Source organism: Oryzias latipes, chromosome 6 (genome assembly GCF_002234675.1).
Source record: "Oryzias latipes chromosome 6, ASM223467v1".
In the NCBI taxonomy this organism is placed as follows: Eukaryota; Metazoa; Chordata; class Actinopteri; order Beloniformes; family Adrianichthyidae; genus Oryzias; species Oryzias latipes.
The window spans coordinates 6,897,424-6,916,230 of record NC_019864.2 but is presented as its reverse complement, the minus strand read 5'-3'; the positions used below and the strand labels follow the sequence as shown (position 1 = coordinate 6,916,230).

At 42.5% G+C, this 18,807-nt stretch overlaps 1 protein-coding gene across 3 annotated transcripts; it reads right to left on the bottom strand.

Annotated features, from left to right (window-relative positions):
- Positions 1 to 2,962: 2,962 nt before the first annotated feature.
- On the bottom strand, positions 2,963 to 18,427 carry LOC101158939 (proton myo-inositol cotransporter). Of its 3 annotated transcripts, none has more exons than XM_023955577.1 (12): positions 17,953 to 18,427; positions 16,999 to 17,446; positions 13,352 to 13,511; positions 11,596 to 11,804; positions 11,398 to 11,506; positions 11,163 to 11,326; positions 7,495 to 7,609; positions 6,264 to 6,389; positions 6,045 to 6,163; positions 4,699 to 4,851; positions 4,131 to 4,303; positions 2,963 to 3,308 (listed from the first exon to the last, which is right to left on the bottom strand). In XM_023955577.1, the coding sequence occupies exons 2-12, from the start codon at positions 17,414 to 17,416 to the stop codon at positions 3,213 to 3,215; spliced, it is 1,842 nt and encodes a 613-aa protein (XP_023811345.1). In that variant the 5' UTR covers positions 17,417 to 17,446; positions 17,953 to 18,427; the 3' UTR covers positions 2,963 to 3,212. The 3 variants fall into 3 exon arrangements, with proteins under 3 accessions (XP_023811345.1, XP_011474066.3, XP_023811344.1); XM_011475764.3 differs by lacking the exon at positions 17,953 to 18,427 and having other exon boundaries at positions 2,963 to 3,142; positions 3,240 to 3,308; positions 16,999 to 17,812; XM_023955576.1 differs by lacking the exon at positions 17,953 to 18,427 and having other exon boundaries at positions 16,999 to 17,812.
- Between the last annotated feature and the right edge of the window lie 380 nt (positions 18,428 to 18,807).

The window sequence follows — 18,807 nt, the reverse complement described above, 5'->3', positions numbered from 1 at the left end:
CTGGTTTAGCCACAAAAGTTCTAGCTAAGGAGGCTGGCTGTTCACAGAGCGCCGAGTCCAAGCAAATCAACGGAAGGTCTAATGGAAGGGCACCATGTGGCAGGAGAAGATGCCTCAACAAAAGAGATGACCATGGGCTTCAGTGGATTTTTAAAAAGACAAGATTCAAGAAGCTGCATGGTAGATATCCAGAAAGAGTGAAATGAGATGAAGGACCAGTTTCATTCAGTTGCTTTAGGGAGACGGGCTACAACTGTCGGGTTCCTCAGGTCAACCCACTTCTGAGCCTGGACCAACGGAGGAAACATCTCAACTGGGCCGAAGAGAAGGAGGACTGGACTGCTGCTGGAGGTTCAGTGTGAAATCTCCTCAGTCAGTCAGGATTTGGGCTGCAATGTCCAGCTCTGATGTTGGTAAACTCTACTGTCTTCAATCGACCAGAATGTTCCAGAGGACTTCAGGATTCCTGCTGCTGAGGATCTGCATGGAGATGCAGATTTCATCTTCCAGCTGGACCTGATCCCTGCCCAGACTATTGAAGTACTGAAGATGGACATGTTGTTGTGAAAATACGGTACTTAATGGGTTGAATGCTATAAAGCATGTTTTCCTGTTTCTCTTTCTTTATTATAGTATCTTCTGACATTTTTTGACACTTAACTCTTTCTGCAGTTTAGCTCTTTCAGCTTTTTCCAGCTTTGACTTTTCAAATCCTTGAACCTTTCAAAACATTCCAGGATTTTTGCCTCCATTGAAACACACGGGGAATCCTTGGTGCAGAAGTTTGCTGGTTCAATAGCAGGCGCTCGCAATTTTCCCAAAAATATATTTTATGTTATTGTGCTGTTTTCACTTTATTTGTTAACTTTGATCATGTCTTTCTTTCTTTTTTTAGTGCCAATTATTGCCCTTTAAGTTTCATTTTCATTCAGCAATATAGCATTCAATCCTGCATTTTCTTCTGGAAATGCAGCTTCTTCTAGTTTGGATTGATTTGATGTGATCATAATCTCTGTCTTTATGTTTTTGCAAAAACTGAGAAGTAAATCAGTGATTTTCCCACAGAATTCTAATTCTCTGAAATCCTGTTTTTTTGAATTTTATGAGCTGGAACCCTCAATTGATGGAGAACTAAACAAATAAATACTAGAAAACAATTCAACAGAAGGCCCTGAATCTATTTTCTATAAAAGTTCAATTTTTTAATGGACTTATGGAAATGAATACACTTTTCCACGATATTCCACATTTTTGGAAAGGGTCTGTGTAAACAATCAAGTCTCATTTCATTCTAGAGAAGTGAACTGATTTCATTAATTTGGATCTCCTACCTCCTGGCTGGTGGTCTAAACTCTCCAAACTCTGTTTCCTTCACTCACTTTGCCCCTTAGTTTAATCATATGCATTCATATTTGTGTCTCTAAAATGAGGGGAAAAAGTCCAGTTTTAAAAACTCTCTTCATGAAAAATACACTCGCCAAGAATTCCTATTTTAAGAAGAAAAAAAAATGGAGTCACTACTAAATGTTTTCTCAAACTAAGATTATTTTGCTTTTGAAAAACTTTCATCCCAAATTAGAACATTTTTCATGAAATAAGCTTTTTCTTTTACTTTCTTGAGCTTGAGTTTTTGCCGTGTGACTGAACCTTCAGTCATAATAACATTAAATGCAAATGAACAGTTTCATGACAATGGGATACTTTTCATTTCTTCATACAGAACAGAAATACCCCCCCCCCCAGAATTCTTTTAAACTGAAATTACAGTGAATTGTCTATGAAGACCAGATATAAAATAAAAACATCTGTATGGAAACAAAATATTTTACCAACATTAAGTCTGTGTTCATATGAAATGTTACATGTTGCTCATGATCAATTGCTCACTATAAATTTTAATCATGTCAACAGGAAAATGACTTAAATCCTATTCAGAACAACCTCTGTGGTTTTTATCACAGAAATAAATCTGTTCGTCTCGTTTGGCCTTTAAGGCTCAGAAGGTCAAGTAAACACAGGTTGTTGCCACAGGTTCACAACGGCTTAGAATTGAGCTAATTACAATCCAGGAATTGTCATGACATTTCTAATAAAGGTATTTCATGACAGGGGGCTACAATTTGAACGTGGGTCGCATTTAACTTTCAACTCCCTCCAAAGATTTTCTCCGGGGTTGAGATCTGGAGACTCGCTAGGACACTCTAGAACTTTGAAATGCTTTTTATGAAGCCACTCCCTCGTTACCCGGGAACATTGTCATGCTGAAAGACCCAGCCATGTTTCATCTTCAGTGCTGATGGAGGGAGGTCTTCACTCAAAATCTGACCATATATGGCCCCATTCATTCTTTCCTTTACAAGGATCACTCGTCCTGGTACCGTTGCTGAAAAACAGCCCCAAAGCATGATGCTTCCACCTCCATGCTTTACAGTAGGTCTGGTGATCTTTGGATGCAACACAGCATTCTTTCTCCAAATGCTCTCTAGCAGACTGTAGACGGTTCAGCACATGTACTGGCTTTAGCAGGGGGACACGTCCGGCCCTTCAGGGTTTGAGTCCCTGGTGGTGTAGTGTGTTACTGATGGTAGTCTTTGTTACTTTGGTCCCAGCTCTCTGCAGGTCATTCACTAGGTCCCCCGTGTGGTTCTGGGATTTTTGCTCACCGTTCTTGTGATCATTTTGACCCCACGGGGTGAGATCTTGGGGGGGGAGCCCCAATACCTTTGTGTTCTTCCTGTGTTTACTGGTGCATGATGTTGAGGAACAGAATATGGTACACAGAAAAGATCTTTGTCTAGCTCTGCATTTCACACACTTCATCTTTGTCAATCCAAAACCAATCTATGACTTGAAATGATTTGAATGTAGTGTTTGTCCTCACTGCAGTAAAAGGAAACTTCTAGCTAAAGACAAATTGTGCATCTTGTACCAAATGGCAGTATTGACTTTCTGAATCAACACATTTCCAATGACAGAAAAATTTTATTTCAGCTGTTGGAACAAAGACCAGTTTTCCATAAGACATTCAGTACAATTTACAGATGCTAGAAGTTGTATTAAAAACAGACTTGCATGTATCAAAGTGCAAAAAGCATCGTCTGCACAAAGGAGCTTTGTTGTTGAGGGGTCATGATTATTTCAGCTGCAAGAGCAAAGACATGAAGAAGGCATATTTAGTGCTGCCACTGCTTTAAACAAAGGGTTTAGGTACATCAAAAGCACCTCAATGCCGTACTTACAGTTATATAGGCTATAGCACCGTCTGAATCCAACGCTCCATACTGTGCCGAGCTGCATCCCGGACTAGGCTAAAAAAATTTAAAAGGTCATTCTACCAGTCTAACAAGAAGATTCTTATGAAAAAAAATAAAAAAATAGTTCAACCATAGACCCCTCACAGTGCAAACAGCAACAACCCACAGTTAAGAGCTCCGATTGACCCCAAGTGCAGATTTAACCCATGTTCACCCATCCCAATCTTTCTCACGGAAGTGTATTTTCTGAGGATTTCTGCAGAAGCTACAGCCCAGGGAGAAAGTGTTTCATCTCCACAAGAACCAGCAGATAAAGACATTCTCCCTCACAGAGAGGAACGGTCACACCGAGTTTCCATAGTCTTTGGTGGAATGCCTTTTTGATCCGAAAAGGTGGGAAGAATCAGGTCAATCGTACCCGAATCTGTTTCTAAAATGATGTCCCTTTATGAATGATTTGATTAGCTGGTTTTCTAAAAAACAATGATTACACAGCATTCTGTAAATTCAGCAATCATGTTACAAAATAGTTGCACTTCTTTGGGATAATTAATGTCCCAGAATCAATGCTTAAAGTCATGTCTGACAACATCACTATTGGCAGTTTGATTCCCTCATATAAAACAAAACATAGAAAAAATGAGGAAATGACAGGAGGGAAAACCGCGAACGTTCAGCATGAAACTGTCAACACCAAAAGTTCCCTTGTAGTTTCCTCCAGAGGCCGCTAGAGGGCAACCATTTCCCATTGAAAGGAAAGTCTCACCAGTCTTCAAAGAGAAAAGTCAGGACCCAGAAGCAGGAAAGGGAAACGGTCCCAGTCTAATCTACATCAGAGTTTTCATCTTCCGAATGGAAGTAGTTGCTGCCTTTTACCCGGATATAGTGGACATGGCGGTTGTGTGTGGGTGAGGAGGCTCCGCAGGAGCACAGCTGCCCCATGAACAAATTCTCCATGTCCTCCAGCTGAAGGCCCCTGGTCTCTGGGAGACAGCCAAGTACAAAGAGCAGGCCCAGGAACACCAAGCCTGTGTACAAAAAGAAGGCACCTGCAGGACAGGCATGCACGTGACTTGAATGACTCCAGAAAAATAACTCCAAATACAGTATCTACATAGCTAATTTTGTCACTAAGTCACAGAATTCTTAAGTTACTAAAAACAACATAGATGTGCTTCCAAGACTATATTTAATTATCTGAAATTTTGCTTTTCCATTCATGAATTGGTCCCACGAAAGGGGTTCAATGGGTTAAGAAGATAGATGGATGGATTAAAATAGAAAAGGAAAATGTTATTTAATCTGCTTGAAAAGTGCTTAAAATGAACCCAAAGGTGCTTGTTCAAGACAGGATTTTCTGCAAGATCATTTCTAAATAATTCATGGGTTAAATACAAGCTGAAAATGAATCATTCACTTGTGGACGGTTCTCACTGAGACTCACCATAGTACGTTAAATACTCAGCAACGTGCAGAAAAGTCAGAGACACGAGGACATTGAAGATCCAGTTGACGCCAGCGGAGCAGGCATTGCCGGTGCTGCGAGCCCATAGAGGGTAGATCTCTGAGTTTACGGTCCACGGCATGGGACCCATTCCTGCAATGAGGTTGCATTGTTTTTCTCATTAGGAGAGCACACTGTGCTTTTGGCAAACGGGGAGCAGACATTAGCTGCAGATATATGTGCAAAATGTTTTTGATTGGATCAAAGATCGGATTACAATGAAACCGTTTACATGGCCCAGAAAAACCTTATCCGATTCTAACAAACGTTTACATACGCCACACTTTTGTTTGGAATAAATCATTTGGACATGCGCAGAACTGTCTAACATACCGGAAAAGGCTGTAGAAGAAGAAAGAGTGGGTTCTGTTGTAAACAAAAAGCTGCAGCATAGAGCGAGATGATCTTCTAAACGTGCTTTTATTATTGGCATGATTATTATTTGGTGACTGTTCGCTCAGAATTTTCTAAATATGTGCGGCCAGTGCGTTAGCTTTGGCGGAACGGAGACAAAAGAAGGGTTGGGATTAGGTTAATATGTGCCAACAACATTGGATGAACCTAAAAAAACGCAATGTGCATCTTGGCCCCACATAAATGCGCTGAATTGACGTCAGCCTTTATTTTGGAAACACAAATTCACATGATTGTTTCCATGGTTTCTCAGGACTGCGTGGAGCGGCATTTCTGCATTCTGCCAGCTCACACACCATCCCAAAGCCACTCCTCTGCTTGAAGACACAGTTCTCCCAGAAGACAGTGCGGTCCAAAGCCTCCACCGGAGCGCATACCGTACCACAGCACCCTTCCCTTCCCTGCTCGCAAACAAGATGCCAAGAGTCTGATCGACATAGGTGGGTTATGCCGATTGCTGATCCGATCGTGGTGCATATAAACAATTTATTGCGATTGTGGGTCACTACTGCTCTGGTTTTACGTTCATAGACAGTGTGGCGCTCCAGAGGAGGCTTTGGAGCGCAAACAGGACCGGCCGGGAGCTCCATACGAGTGAAGCATGTCTCTGAGCAGAGCGGCCGGCCGGAAATTTTGATCCGAATGAGTCTGATTGGAGCAGAGTATTCCGAACGGCGTGTTTACATGACGCATTTTCCTTCCAATCAGGCGCTTATTCCAATTATTTTTGTCCAGGTAAACGCAGCTAGTGGCTGGTTTTGAGAAGGTTCCTGTTGTTGGATGTTTTCTAAAATGTGAGAACTAGTCTCATCTTTATTCACAGAGTGAGTTTGAGTAGAAATATAAAATATTAAAAACACAAAAATTCTAACCTGGAGCAAAAAATGCCAGGTAAAGAAAAAGGCCCATCAGGACTATCCAGGAGTAGGACGTGGGGCAGTAGTTGTAAGCCCATATTGGACTTTTAATATCTTCTGTCTTATTGTAACATCTGCAAAAAACAAAAAAAACAAAACTTTTTTACACATATTAGTTGGATCTGAAGGTACCGTCATAACCAGAATGAACAGGAATGAAATAGAAGCTCTGACCTTCCCCAGGCGGCGTGATCAATGGACGCCTGATGGACGGGAACGCAGGAGGACTCAAACACTTTGGTGCCATTTTCACGAAAACAAAATCCGCAATCTGGATCCAACATGCAGGGTTCACAGGACCTGTGGCAAAAGATGAAAGAAAGACTGCTCAACAGCATTTCTGCAGTGATCATCAACAGGGATAACCGCACGGGGAAAAAAGAAGTTCCGGTCACATATCTTAAATGTTTTGTATCACTGCGCTGGCTTCTTGAAAACAAACTTATGCTTCATCATCTGGACAAAGACAAGCAGTAAGAGGTGAACTTTCTATCTAAACTGATGCTTTATCCCATCATGACGATCAGCATATACATCGCTTTCCTTTGCCGCTGCCAGCTCACCGCACCACGTATCAAATATTCTGCTTTTTGTGAAAAAAGCGATCTAAACCAAAAAAAAAACAAGAATAAAATACTAAAACTTGATTGAATATTCATTTATTTTGTATGTAACCATGGTATAAGCGGGATAATGGCCTTTGAAGTGTGCCTGATCAGAATGAATGCACTTCGCAGGCGGTTCAGGGTTCCACGGCGTGCGTTATTTTCTGATACTGCACAGCTGGTCGGCCATTAACCCTTAAATAAACCAGTCTGTTAGTGAGAACAATCATTTGCTGTCTGTGGACGTATTTTCATAACTTTTGAAACAATGATGCAAACAAAGACTTTTTATAGAGAAAGGAGAGAAAGAGATTTAAATTATTATCTGAAGTGGAAAAAAACCCTACAGTACAACTCTGTCTAGAATCCATTTTATTCTTCTGATTGTTTAATTGATTGCAGATTAGGCAGGACTAGGATTAGCATCAGGTTTTCCCTGCTGTCTCTCAAACATCATTTTAGTTTTGTACTTTTTTTTAATGTATGCACTCTTTTTTGCCCTGTAAAATAATCCAGAAATTAGCTAATCATCAGTGATAATGTGGCAAAAACATGTTTCTGCAGCTTCCTAAAAATAATGCAACCACATCCATACCGCCTCATCTGATGGTGTTACAGTGATAGCTTTTAGTTTCAGAATAATCACTAAAGGTATTATTTTTCGCATTTGTAGAGACCGTTTTTCTAAAGAAAGACTATGCAAAATGGCAAAACATAAAGATGAAAGGAAGAATTGTGTAAATACTGTTGATTTTAACAGGAAAAGTATTAATAAATGGCTTTATGAAATGTTTTTTTACCCATAAAGTCTGTATGTTGAGTTATTAGGGTCGACTGGGTGAAGGGTCACAGGCGGAGAGCTTTGAGCAGACAGTAGGAATCCAACAGCCAACAAGGCCAGACTTAAACCAGTACCTGCCAAAGGAGGACAAATGGAAGCACATTTCAGACCAGGTCCCACCCATTTAAATGCAGCACAAATATGAAACAGTTTTTATAACAACACCAACGGTCTAAAAGGAAGCCCTGATCAGAGCACCATGACCTGCTTTCCAGGTATCCTGGGACCCATCTGATATTTTTTATGCTGATTATACAAAAAAGTTTCTTTCTAAAGTGTTCAATATTACATTTTATAAGTTGTTTTAAGGGGGGGTGGCTGGATGACTCCATTGGTTGTGTGTGGGACTAGGGCTGTGACGATAACCGCATCACCGCGGTGATGAGGTCATCACCGCATCTTTTTTTTGAAAGTTTTCTTTTTGTTGTTGAAAGTTTTGCATATGGTGCGTGATTGAAACTACAATAAACACATTAAACACATTCATCTTTGCTGATAGTTTACTCTCTCTGCAAGTCCTGTGTTCAGACATAAAGGGTTTCTATATGGGAAACCTTTTATCACTCTTCTTCTCTCCTTGTCGCACCCGCCTGCGCGCGCCCGTGGCTGTCACTGTCTCAGAGAAGCACGCGGCACGTGCGCACTCTACTTAAACACGCACACGAGCGCTGTTTCAGAAACACACACGTCCTAGTTCTACAAAAGTTTGAGTCTTGCGAGGAAATACGACAAATTTACTGCGTTCTAATTATTCATTTCCATTGTATTCATTTCCATTACAAGCTGCGTGCGTTCTTGAGTGCGCGACACGGCCGCCCGCCGGAGGATTTTGTGTTGGGGGGGGTGGGGGGTGGGGGTAATACTGTTCTCAGTCACTCCGTAACACCAAACATGAACGCGCGCTGTTAGATTTCCATGAATATCACTACATTTTCTTGTTGGGAACTATTTTGTTAGCAGCAAAGTTACGTGTCTGAATAAACAAAGGCGGAGCCTCCTGGCCCGCGTTCTTCATGGGTTTCAGGCTTCACGGCTACTGGAGAGGCGACAGAGTGTCTGCAGTCTGCTTATTACTGGGCAATATCTAATATTCTGGGAAGATGTCTGTACCAGAGAGCACAGGTGAAGCCTCACATGCAGCCAGAGGGCAGAAGAATCAACACGCCCCCCCCAACACACGTGTGCGCGCTTCTTCCTCCTAGTCCTACACAAGACGCAGCGCGCAGACACAGTCACAGTCAATCCACAACACCTACATAGTTAAGTCATTAGTTAGATAGGTATTAGTTAGTTGTTACAGTTATTTGTTAATAAAGAATAGTACGTTTTAATAGTATTGATTTATTTCCGCCGGGGAATTTCGGGGTTTTTTTTTATTGGGGGGGGGGGGGGGGGGGGGGGCTGCGGTCAACCGCGACACCGCGCGGTTCATCATGAAAAATCCGACACCGTCACAGCTCTATGTGGGACTAGTACTTTAGAAATCAGGGTTCAATTCCCAGGGGGACGCGATGATCCTCATCCAGTTTACATTCTAGGGCAAACCCTTCCCCAACCTATGTAGCCACAAGTCTGGGTTCCCCTGTGCCGGTCCCCAGCCTGGATAAAATACAAGGTTGTGTCCAACGTAATAATCTTTGCCAAAACTCTCCTGTGTCTCAGTAAAAGCTGATTCGCTGTGGCGACCCCTGAAGGGATTTGCTGGAAAGTGAACAACAGAAAGTTGTTTTGGGCCATCCTCTATAGATGAAGAGTGAAATATTTCTTCATGGAAGGTAGGGAGGTGTTCCGGGACTGTCCCACCAGGCTGAGACCCCAGGAAAGTCCCCGGACATGTTGGAGAGACTATGTCTCTAAGCTGGCCTCAGAACGCTTCAAGATCAGCCCAAAAGGTGAAAAGACATGCTGGAGGAAGGGGCTAGGGAGAGAAAAGTCTGAGCATCTTTGCTTAAACCTTAAACCTCATTTACAACGGTCCATCTGCGGTCAGTCTACAGGGCATCTCCACTGCACAAAATCATTTATGAATCAAAACCTGCATTTTACAAGGACTCAGTGAGGAAGGAGGGGGCACATGCACCCATACGAGTGCTGCAGGTTTTTGGGTTGTCTGGACCCGTAGAGGGTTGTGGACATCCACAGGGTGTGCAGGCGATACGCAACCATAGGACCTCCACACAAACCACCCTCTGGTCGTTTATTTTCCACATTCACACAGAACCACTTATCACGTGAAACCTTAAGCCTAGGTTAAGGTTTCACTGTGCCGGGAGCCACTAACGGGCACAGTTCACAGGGTTTGAGAGGATTGAAAAGATGGAAAATCTGTGTGGCATGCCTGCGTCTCGCCTACTAGGACCCACAGAATGCCTGTAGAGAATGTGCATGAAGATTTTCACTCCACAGGCTTATCAAGTAGTCAGTGACGCAGGAATTTCCTTCTGGGCACCTGTGTCCGCCATACAGGTTTTCCCATTTTCCCCCCACAGACAGCCCATATCCACCCATAAGGGCAGTTTTGACTAAGCCTACCTGGCGACCTGGTGGAGACGGTCACGTCTTATAAATACCTGGGAGTGGTGTTGGACAAGAAACTGGACTGGAACGAGAACACCACCCTGCTCAGCAAAAAATGTCAAACCAGGATGTACTTCCTGCGAAGGCTGGCATTTTTTAACATCTCCACCAAGCTGCTCAGTATGTTTTATCAAACAGTCTTGCTTGCAGCACAAGCAAGAAAAACCTGACCCGATTAAACAAAATCATCAGGAGGGCTAGCTCTGTTGTGGGACTGAAGCTGGCCACAGTGGAGGAGGAGGCTGAACAACGAACACTGTCCAGACTTCAATGTGACACACCCTCTGCATGAGGCCTTCAGTGAGAGGAAGAGCAGCTTCAGCAGCACACTTTTATCCCAACGCTGCACCACGGACAGACTTAGAAAGTCTTTTGTCCCACGAGCCATCAGACTGCACAACACTCTGTTGAGAGCTTTTACTTTTACTTTATTTTAGTTTTGATTAAGCTGAATTTCTGGGAAACTTGACCTGTTTTTAGGAATTGTTCATTCTTGCTTTTATCTTTCTTATCCTTTTACATTTTTTATCTATTTATTGTGTTTTTACTTGTTTTAGGAATGATTGTGTTTTTATGTGTGGGCAGCTGGCCACTTAAAATTTCCTTCGGGATCATTAAAGTCTATCCATCCATCCACCATTGAAAATGGATGCTTCTGCCGCATAAATTTAATTCAGTGTAAACTCCGCTCAAGACTGCTGCCCTTGGAGCCTGGCCCAGGATAAACAGAAGAAAATGGGCAGATGGAAAACTCTCTGCCCCTCTGCTCGTCCTCCAACCCCCCTGTCCTGTTTGCCGAGGATCACCTGAACCAGCTCTGCATTTCTGATCAATTAAAATGAATTCTTTGGGGGGGATTTTCAAGCAGAATTTCTGTAGATCTGTTTTGTTTTAGTGTTCATAAAAAACTGAGTCAGAAGAGCCTTGCTTTGGTTTACCATAACTGTGGATCAACTTGAATGATGTGAGCACACGAACACAATGCTTATGCAGTCATTCTAGTCTTGAATGTATTTCAAAAATGGATCACGTGACCTTACAGGTACTGACCTAAAAGACTGCCCAGCGTCAGTTTTCTGCGGCCCACTCTTTCTACGAGCCACACGCCAACCAGGGTGAACACAAAGTTGGTGGCTGAAGTGGCAGCAGCCAACCAGATGGCCTCTTTATCGTCACGCACTCCTGCCATCTGCAGAATAGTCGCACTGTAGTACCTGGATAAAAGGGTTTCTTTAATTATAAAAAATGCCTGGATTCAGGAGGTCATCACTGACAGAAGACCTACATGACTGTGTTGATCCCAGACAGCTGCTGAAACATCTGCAGGCCACAACCAACAATCAGAGCTCTGCGAGTTGGACCGTGGCTGAGCATGCGAAGAAGAACAACGCCACCTGTCCATCAAAACAAAAACGTTTAAGAAATAAGACAAATCCTGCAATAAACAAAACCTCTAATTTGCAATTCCCTGCTTTGTCTTTACCTGCCCCTACTTCTTTCTCTTCTTCCTCAATGTTGGCTTTGATGGAGTCATACTCCTCCTCCACGTTTTGGTCTCCTCGGATCCAGCGGAGAACCTGCAGGGCCTCTTGGTTCTGGCCTTTTTGGAGGAGCCAGCGAGGACTCTCAGGCAAGAAGATGAAGCCCAGGAACTGGAGCACGGCAGGCAGAACAGACAGACCCAACATGTATCTGCAGCATGGAAACATCGGTAGAGTCAACTTCCTCTGCCCCGATCTTAAAGTTTTCTCAAACTAACGACCAGGAGCCAGGGAAGATCATTGACTGCATAATGCTGCGCACAAACCCCGCATGTGAAGTGCATTAAAGAATGTGCTGATCGTAGGTTCTTGAACAAGCGTTTAGCATAAGGGGTTCTCACTGAACTGTCGCTATCTGATCAGTTTGAAGAGGCTTGGTGTGTAATGTCAAGGTGGTGTAAATCTTGTGGATCTTGCTCCAGGCTTTTTTTTTTTCAGTTGGGCAAAAATGTATTTAAGGCACCAATTGCGCAAGTTCTCCCACTTAAAAAGATGAGAGAGGTCTGTCATTGTCAACTATGAGAGCAAAATGAAAAATAAAATCAAGAAAAAGACATATGATTTTTAAATAATTTATTTGTAAATTCTGGTGGGAAATAAGTATTTGGTCATCTACAAACAATCAAGATTTTTGGCTCTCCCAGACCTGTAACTTCTTCTGTAGAGGATTCTCTGTCCTCCACTTATTACCTGTATTAATGACACCTCTTTGAACTGGTTATCTATAGAAAGACACCTGTCCACAACCTCAAACAGTCACACTCCAAACTCCACTATGGAGACCAAAGAGCTGTCTAAGGACACCAGAAACCAAATTGTTGACCTGCACCAGGCTGCAAGACTGAATCTGCAACAGGTAAGCAGCTTGGTGTCAAGAAATCAGCTGTGAGGGGAATTATTAGGAAAGGCAAGACATAACTCATCTTGTCTCTCATAGTTGAGGTTTATCTATGATGACAATGACAGACCTCTTTCATATTTTAAGAGGGAGAACTTGCACAATTGGTGGCTGACTAAATACTTTTTTACCGCACTGTATGAAATACTTGGCGTTATAGAATTCTGGCCAGGCGTAAAACATGATCAATTTTCAAATCGTTGGCACATCTGTTAATTGAAAAAGGTGCTACCCATAAGTCACTACCAAATACGAGTCCCTGATTGGTCAAAGTTCAATGGCAGCAGGTTTTGTAAGTAGAACCAAACCAAAACTTAAACTTATCCTAAAATCCTGTGCAGCGATTCGTGAACGCAAAAGCCCAAATCGCACGTTTACATGCGTCTACAAAGATAGACTTTTCATTAGAAGTGGTCGCTTATCCCAAGGGTGGCGTGAACCAACTTTGGAGAACTGGACAGAGTGAGTGGAAGATGGTTTACTTCCATCTGAAAACAAATTAAGTCAATTCATTCTGCAGTTTCTCTGATAAGGACGCTGCCATGTTGGAGCTAGATGTCATCAGTAAAGAGTGATGGTCCGAGTCAGCTTAAGTCACCGTTTCTATGGTAACCATTCTCACCAATCAGGAGTGAGCTTTTTGAAAGGCCATACCCCTATCACTCAAAAGTGGGTAACACGAAACCAGGGGTGGAGTCACTCAGTCCATCTCCTATATACAGTCAACTTAATCCATCCTGTATACAGTCAATACTGAAGATTTAGAAACAACAGAGGAGTGAGAAAGGGGTGTGTTGTACCTCCAGCCGTCTTCACTTAGATAGCTGAAAGCCCCATCAACCATGCTGGCGATGAACTGACCGCCAGTGATGAAGAGTGCATTGACGGTGACCAGCTGACCTCTCAGATGAGGAGGAGAAACCTCTGCTATGTACACGGGAACAGTCATAGAAGCAATGCCTGATGGGAAAAAAAGAAACCTTATAAAGTTATAAAGTATTAACTACAGCTGGAGAAAGCTGTTGGACAGCAGCAGTTTTAAAGAGAGGAACTTTGTACCTGCTGGTTAACAACTTAACTTAGTGCTCGAAAACAGGATTAAACCAAAAAAATAAGGATGTGATCAAGGAATAAAATACACACACCTTGTAGTCAAAATGGACTTAACAAAACATTTACAAGACTAACAATCATTTAGTACACTGTAATTATTGTAGACATTGTCACCCAAGCAAAGACATATTCCACCTTAATGTCAACAAATCTGTCAAGTAATTTCACCTCAGTTACCTGAAAGTAGGATGTAAAGAATAATAGAAATAAATAGAAAAATCAATACAGTACCGAGAGTCACAGTAGGATGTGTCCAAAACCATAGATCCATAGAACGATCCGGAAGTAAACTGAGTTATTAAAATTTTAGTTTCTTTTCCTGTTTTGGTCTCTACTGCAGTTGCTTTTTAATGTACAGTACATGCCATGCAAGCTAAAAGATGTCCAATCACAACCTTACTTTTACCAAGTTGGGTCAGCTACAAATAGCTTAAGGTGAACCTCCCTGAGGGTTGTGTTGTGTGCACTATCAAACTTTTTTCACAGAACTTCAAATAGTGCCTGAATAAATTAATATGACTTAATTTCTTTTTTAGTGGCTGGGATAGGCTCCGGCAGCCCCGTCACTCCGAAAGGGATAAACCTGATTAAAAGATTAATGAAGGAATTTGATTAATAATGAAACATAACTAAAAAGATCCAAATTATCAGCTTTTAATGTTTGAAGCTGTTGGGTCAAAGACATTTGGTTTTGTTGCTTATAATAAATAATCCAAAAGAAAAAAAGAGTTTCTCTGTTGAAAGGCCAAATGAATAATTAATATCTAGATTGTTTTCATGTAGGTTATAGAATTGGACTGCATCGTATTGCCACAAAGTTAGTTGAATCTTTTATGTACTGATTTGTGGACTGTGTAGCGAGATGAATATTGAACATTGACTGTAAATGAGAACCGCTTGGCGTTCCAAAGAAGAAGTTCCTGCTGGCTCCAAGAAGCCAGAATCCCATAGACTTCTAAAGAGAAATAAACAGCGGTTACTCAGTCGTTCTAGTGGTCAGAATAACCATTCTTGGCTTGCCACTTTTTTCCGTACAATCCTCTTTTTTTCATGAAATATTTCTGTAGTGCAAGTTATCCAAGATATGCATCACTAAGAGTAGGTGGTCTCACATCTAACGTTTGACAGATTTCGTGTTACCCACTTTCAAGTGATAAGGGTGTGGCCTTCCAACAAGCTCACTCCTGATTGGTGAGAGTGGTTGCCATAAAAATGTTGATTCAGACCGGCTCTGAGCAATCATAAAAAATTGAGACATTTTGTTGGAACCAGAAGTAAGCCATTTTCTATGGTTGGCGACACAACAGGTCCAGTTCTCATACACAGTCAATGGTATTGATTCGATTCAGGTGAGAGAGAAAGATTCAAAAACTATGCCTTAAAGCAACACACAAAAACTTAGGGATGAAGAGTTCGTATTTTTATGGCCCGCAGCAGCAGGCACTGAATGAAAGGACAATATTGTTTTTGCAATAAGGGTCAAACACTCAAAAAGGTTCAAAACGTCACAAAAAACGCGTCAAAACGCCAAAAAAACACATCAAAAGTCGTCAAAATCCCAAAACGACATGACAACTGTGTGGCACAACACAAAATACACAGAGACACACACAACATTACCGCATAAACGTACAAGTTGTTATCGCAATAATGATGGAAAAAACCCCAAAAGCCTCAAAAAGTCCTTAAAGGAAAGGTATAAGCCCAAAAAGACATGACCAGTATATAGTAAAAGAAAAGCTGCATTGAAATACATAGGACATCTTAACCGCAAAAACTTCTATATTGTTTTTGCTTCGTGAGATTTTTTCATGGCCCGCAGCAGCTGTCATTGACTGTAGGGACCATATTGTTTTTGCAGTTGGACAGATTTCTGCACCTTTAAGGGAAAATTTGACCCCCGCCACATAATCCAAAAGTCACCAAAATGTGCACACACCTAGGATGAGGGCACAAATTAGCATTTCTGGGCACAAATTTGTGTTTTGTATGCACAAATGAGAATTTTAAGGTCACAAATTAGTATTTCATGCACAGAAATTAGCATTTCTTTCTAAGCACATATTTTGTGGGCACAAAATACTAATTCGAGCGAAAAAAATGCTAATTTGTGCGTACAAAATACTATATTTTACCTGCAAAATATGAACGCATGCCCACAAAAAAACATCACAAAGGACTGGACCAAGCGATTGTAATGTCACTCATGAAAACATTTCTTAAATTCGGCCACAGAAAAAATTAAGCTGATTCGGTTGCTATTTTTCCAGCAATACGAACATTACCCGGTTAGAGCCAGACAACAGTGACTGTCAGAGTCATTGACTGTATAGGAAAACTAGACAGAGCGATCCCTCACCCTAACAGGAAGGAGCCTCTAATTCCATGAAACCAAAATCCCAAAGACATCTACTGAGAAAAAAAACAGATGTTACTTAAATGTTCGGCATCATCTGATCCCTGTTTGAAGGAAGGGGTGTGCACTTTCAACAAGCTCACTCCTGATTGGCGACAATAGTTGCCATAAAAATGACTGAGACTTTGGACCAAGACTCAGACCAATTCCTGTCGTCTGGCTCCAACATGGCGACGACCGAAACGCGGAAAAATGGCGACAGAATCGGCTTCATTGAGCTGGAGCCAGAAATGAGATATTTTCTATGGTTGCCGTCACACTCGCTCAGTCCAGTTCTCTCTTGTGCGATTTCACAGTCAGCATCAGCAGATTCTTACAAACAATGTCAAGAATCAGTGACAAAGTTGAAGTTGCGTCAGGGCTGGATACTTCAACAAGACAATGACCCTAAACACTGCTCTAATTCTACAAAGGCATTCATGCAGAGGAACAAGTACGATGTTCTGGAACGGCCATCTCAGTCCCCAGACCTGAATATTATTGAAAATCTGTCTGATTTAAAGTGGGCTGTCCATGCTCTGAAGCCATCAAAACCAACTGAACTGGAGATGTTTTGCAAAGAGGAAGGGTCCAAAATACCTTCAACCAGAATCCAGGCCCTTATTGGAAGCTATAGCAGTGACTGGAGGCTGTCATTTCTGCAAAAGGAGGATCTACTAAATATTGATGGCATGTTTCTGTTGGGGTGCCCACATTTACGCACCTGCATAGTTTTGTTTAAGTAATTATTGCACAGTTTCTTTAAATCCAATAGACTTCATTTCACTTCTCAAACATCACTGTGTTCATCTGCTGTAGGACATATTTAACTGAAATTGATGATCCAAACAACCAATGATTTATGAAGAAACATCTTGAAAATGATCAGGGCGCCCACACTTTCTCATACCACACCTGAACTCTGAGAGACTAACTCACCTATGCCTAAGCCCACTATGATTCTGCCGACCAGCAGGACCACCTTGTCTGGGGCGAGGGCCAGCATGACTCCCCCCACACTGAAGATGAGGCTGGCCAAAAGGATGCAGATCCTGCGCCCCAGCCAGCCGTTCAGGAAGCCTCCAGCGAGGGCGGAGACAGCCGCAGCTCCCACCGTGCTGGACACCAGCAGCTCCTGCCACAGGGCGCTCAGGTTCATCCTTTTCTTCAGCAGCAGCATCGCCCCCGACACAACCCCGGTGTCATATCCGAAGAGGAACCCCCCCAAGGCGGAGAAGAACGCTAGCACGTAGACGAAGCCTGTCGTGGGGGCGTCCCGGTCCTCCGCGTTCCCGATGAGACTCCGCTCACCACCGTCCGCCGCTCTCTGCCTCTTTTTGCCCATCAGGTCGCCCATGGCGTGGGCTTCAGGAAGTGTTCACCCCCCCTGCGGGACACAGGAAGCAGCTGAGGCAGTGTTTGCTCCTAAGTCCGCAGCTTGGACTCGGAGGGGTTTGGCGAAACATTACGAACTGAGGAGCGAGTTCACCAAAAGACGCTTAATTAGACGGAGAACCGAAGACGTTAAGGAGGCAAAAACAACACAGAGCTGCGCTCAAAGAAACCAGAACCCCAAGACTTTCACTGCTAAGTAAGCAGCTGAAGGCGAAGGGTCTATTTCCGAAGCGGAACATGCGAGAAATGAACGTAACCGGCTCCGTTTATCAACGGCTCGAGACGTGTCTGTTTGTTTTTAATCGGGCGGCCGCCATGTTTTGCTGACGTCACCGGCGCGACTCTGCGGGGGGGGGGGGCGCTCACTCAGAGTCGCGCTGGTGAAAGTTTTTTTTCTGGTACCAAAACATGACAAGTTATACGAGTACATTTGTATCTCACAACAACCGTGCGCGTGGCCGCCTAAGATGAGTTGTGTCTAGAAGCACCAGCCCTTACCTTTAGAAAAATCCGTCTGAGAAAACCTCTGAGCTGTTTTTATCCACCTACGGCATTGAGCGTCGGTGCCGCGAACAGTGTCCTGGTCGGCAAACAGGAAGCCTCTGTCAAGGATCATATGATGTTTGGTTGAAAGACAGAGAATGAGGAACACGCCTTCTTCAGCTGCTGTGTCAAACCTGACCTGCAAGTGATCTGACTATTGTCTGACTCTGACGGGATCCCGTTTGTCAATCAGGCCGTCAACACAAAATTACATGTGTGACAGATTAAAACAAAGTTAAAACTTTTTTTTTCTAATTTAATTACATTTAAATATCACATATGATCAGATCTGTGACAAAAACTAAATTTTAAAAACAAGGTATATGGAAATGCATATAAAAAAACGGTGTTAGGATTCATTTGTTCTGACATAATATCTCAGTGGATTTCAGTCTTGACAACACTGCACCAAACTGGAAAAAAAAAACCACATTACTTTTGCTTCGTATGCATTTTTCTTTCCGACTGCAGAATAAACACTGCTGACACCACAATTGTTTCTTGGTAATGCTGGATTGTTTAAGTTATTTTCTTTGCTAACTTTTTTTCCTCTTATATTTGACTGCAGTAAGGCCACCAATTATCTCAGATGATGTTCTCCATCTTCATCCTGTCCTTAAATTTATTCTACTCCACAAACACCAATGCCTTCTGATCCTATTCTGCTCTATGGAAAATCCTAAATCAGCATCTGTCTCAATCAAATATGAATCCAATATTTGATTGCAAATAACATCTCCAGCCCTCGAGGGTCGGTGTGTCTACAGGATTTCCAGATTTCAGATATCAGTAGAGAAATAGTTCCTAAAA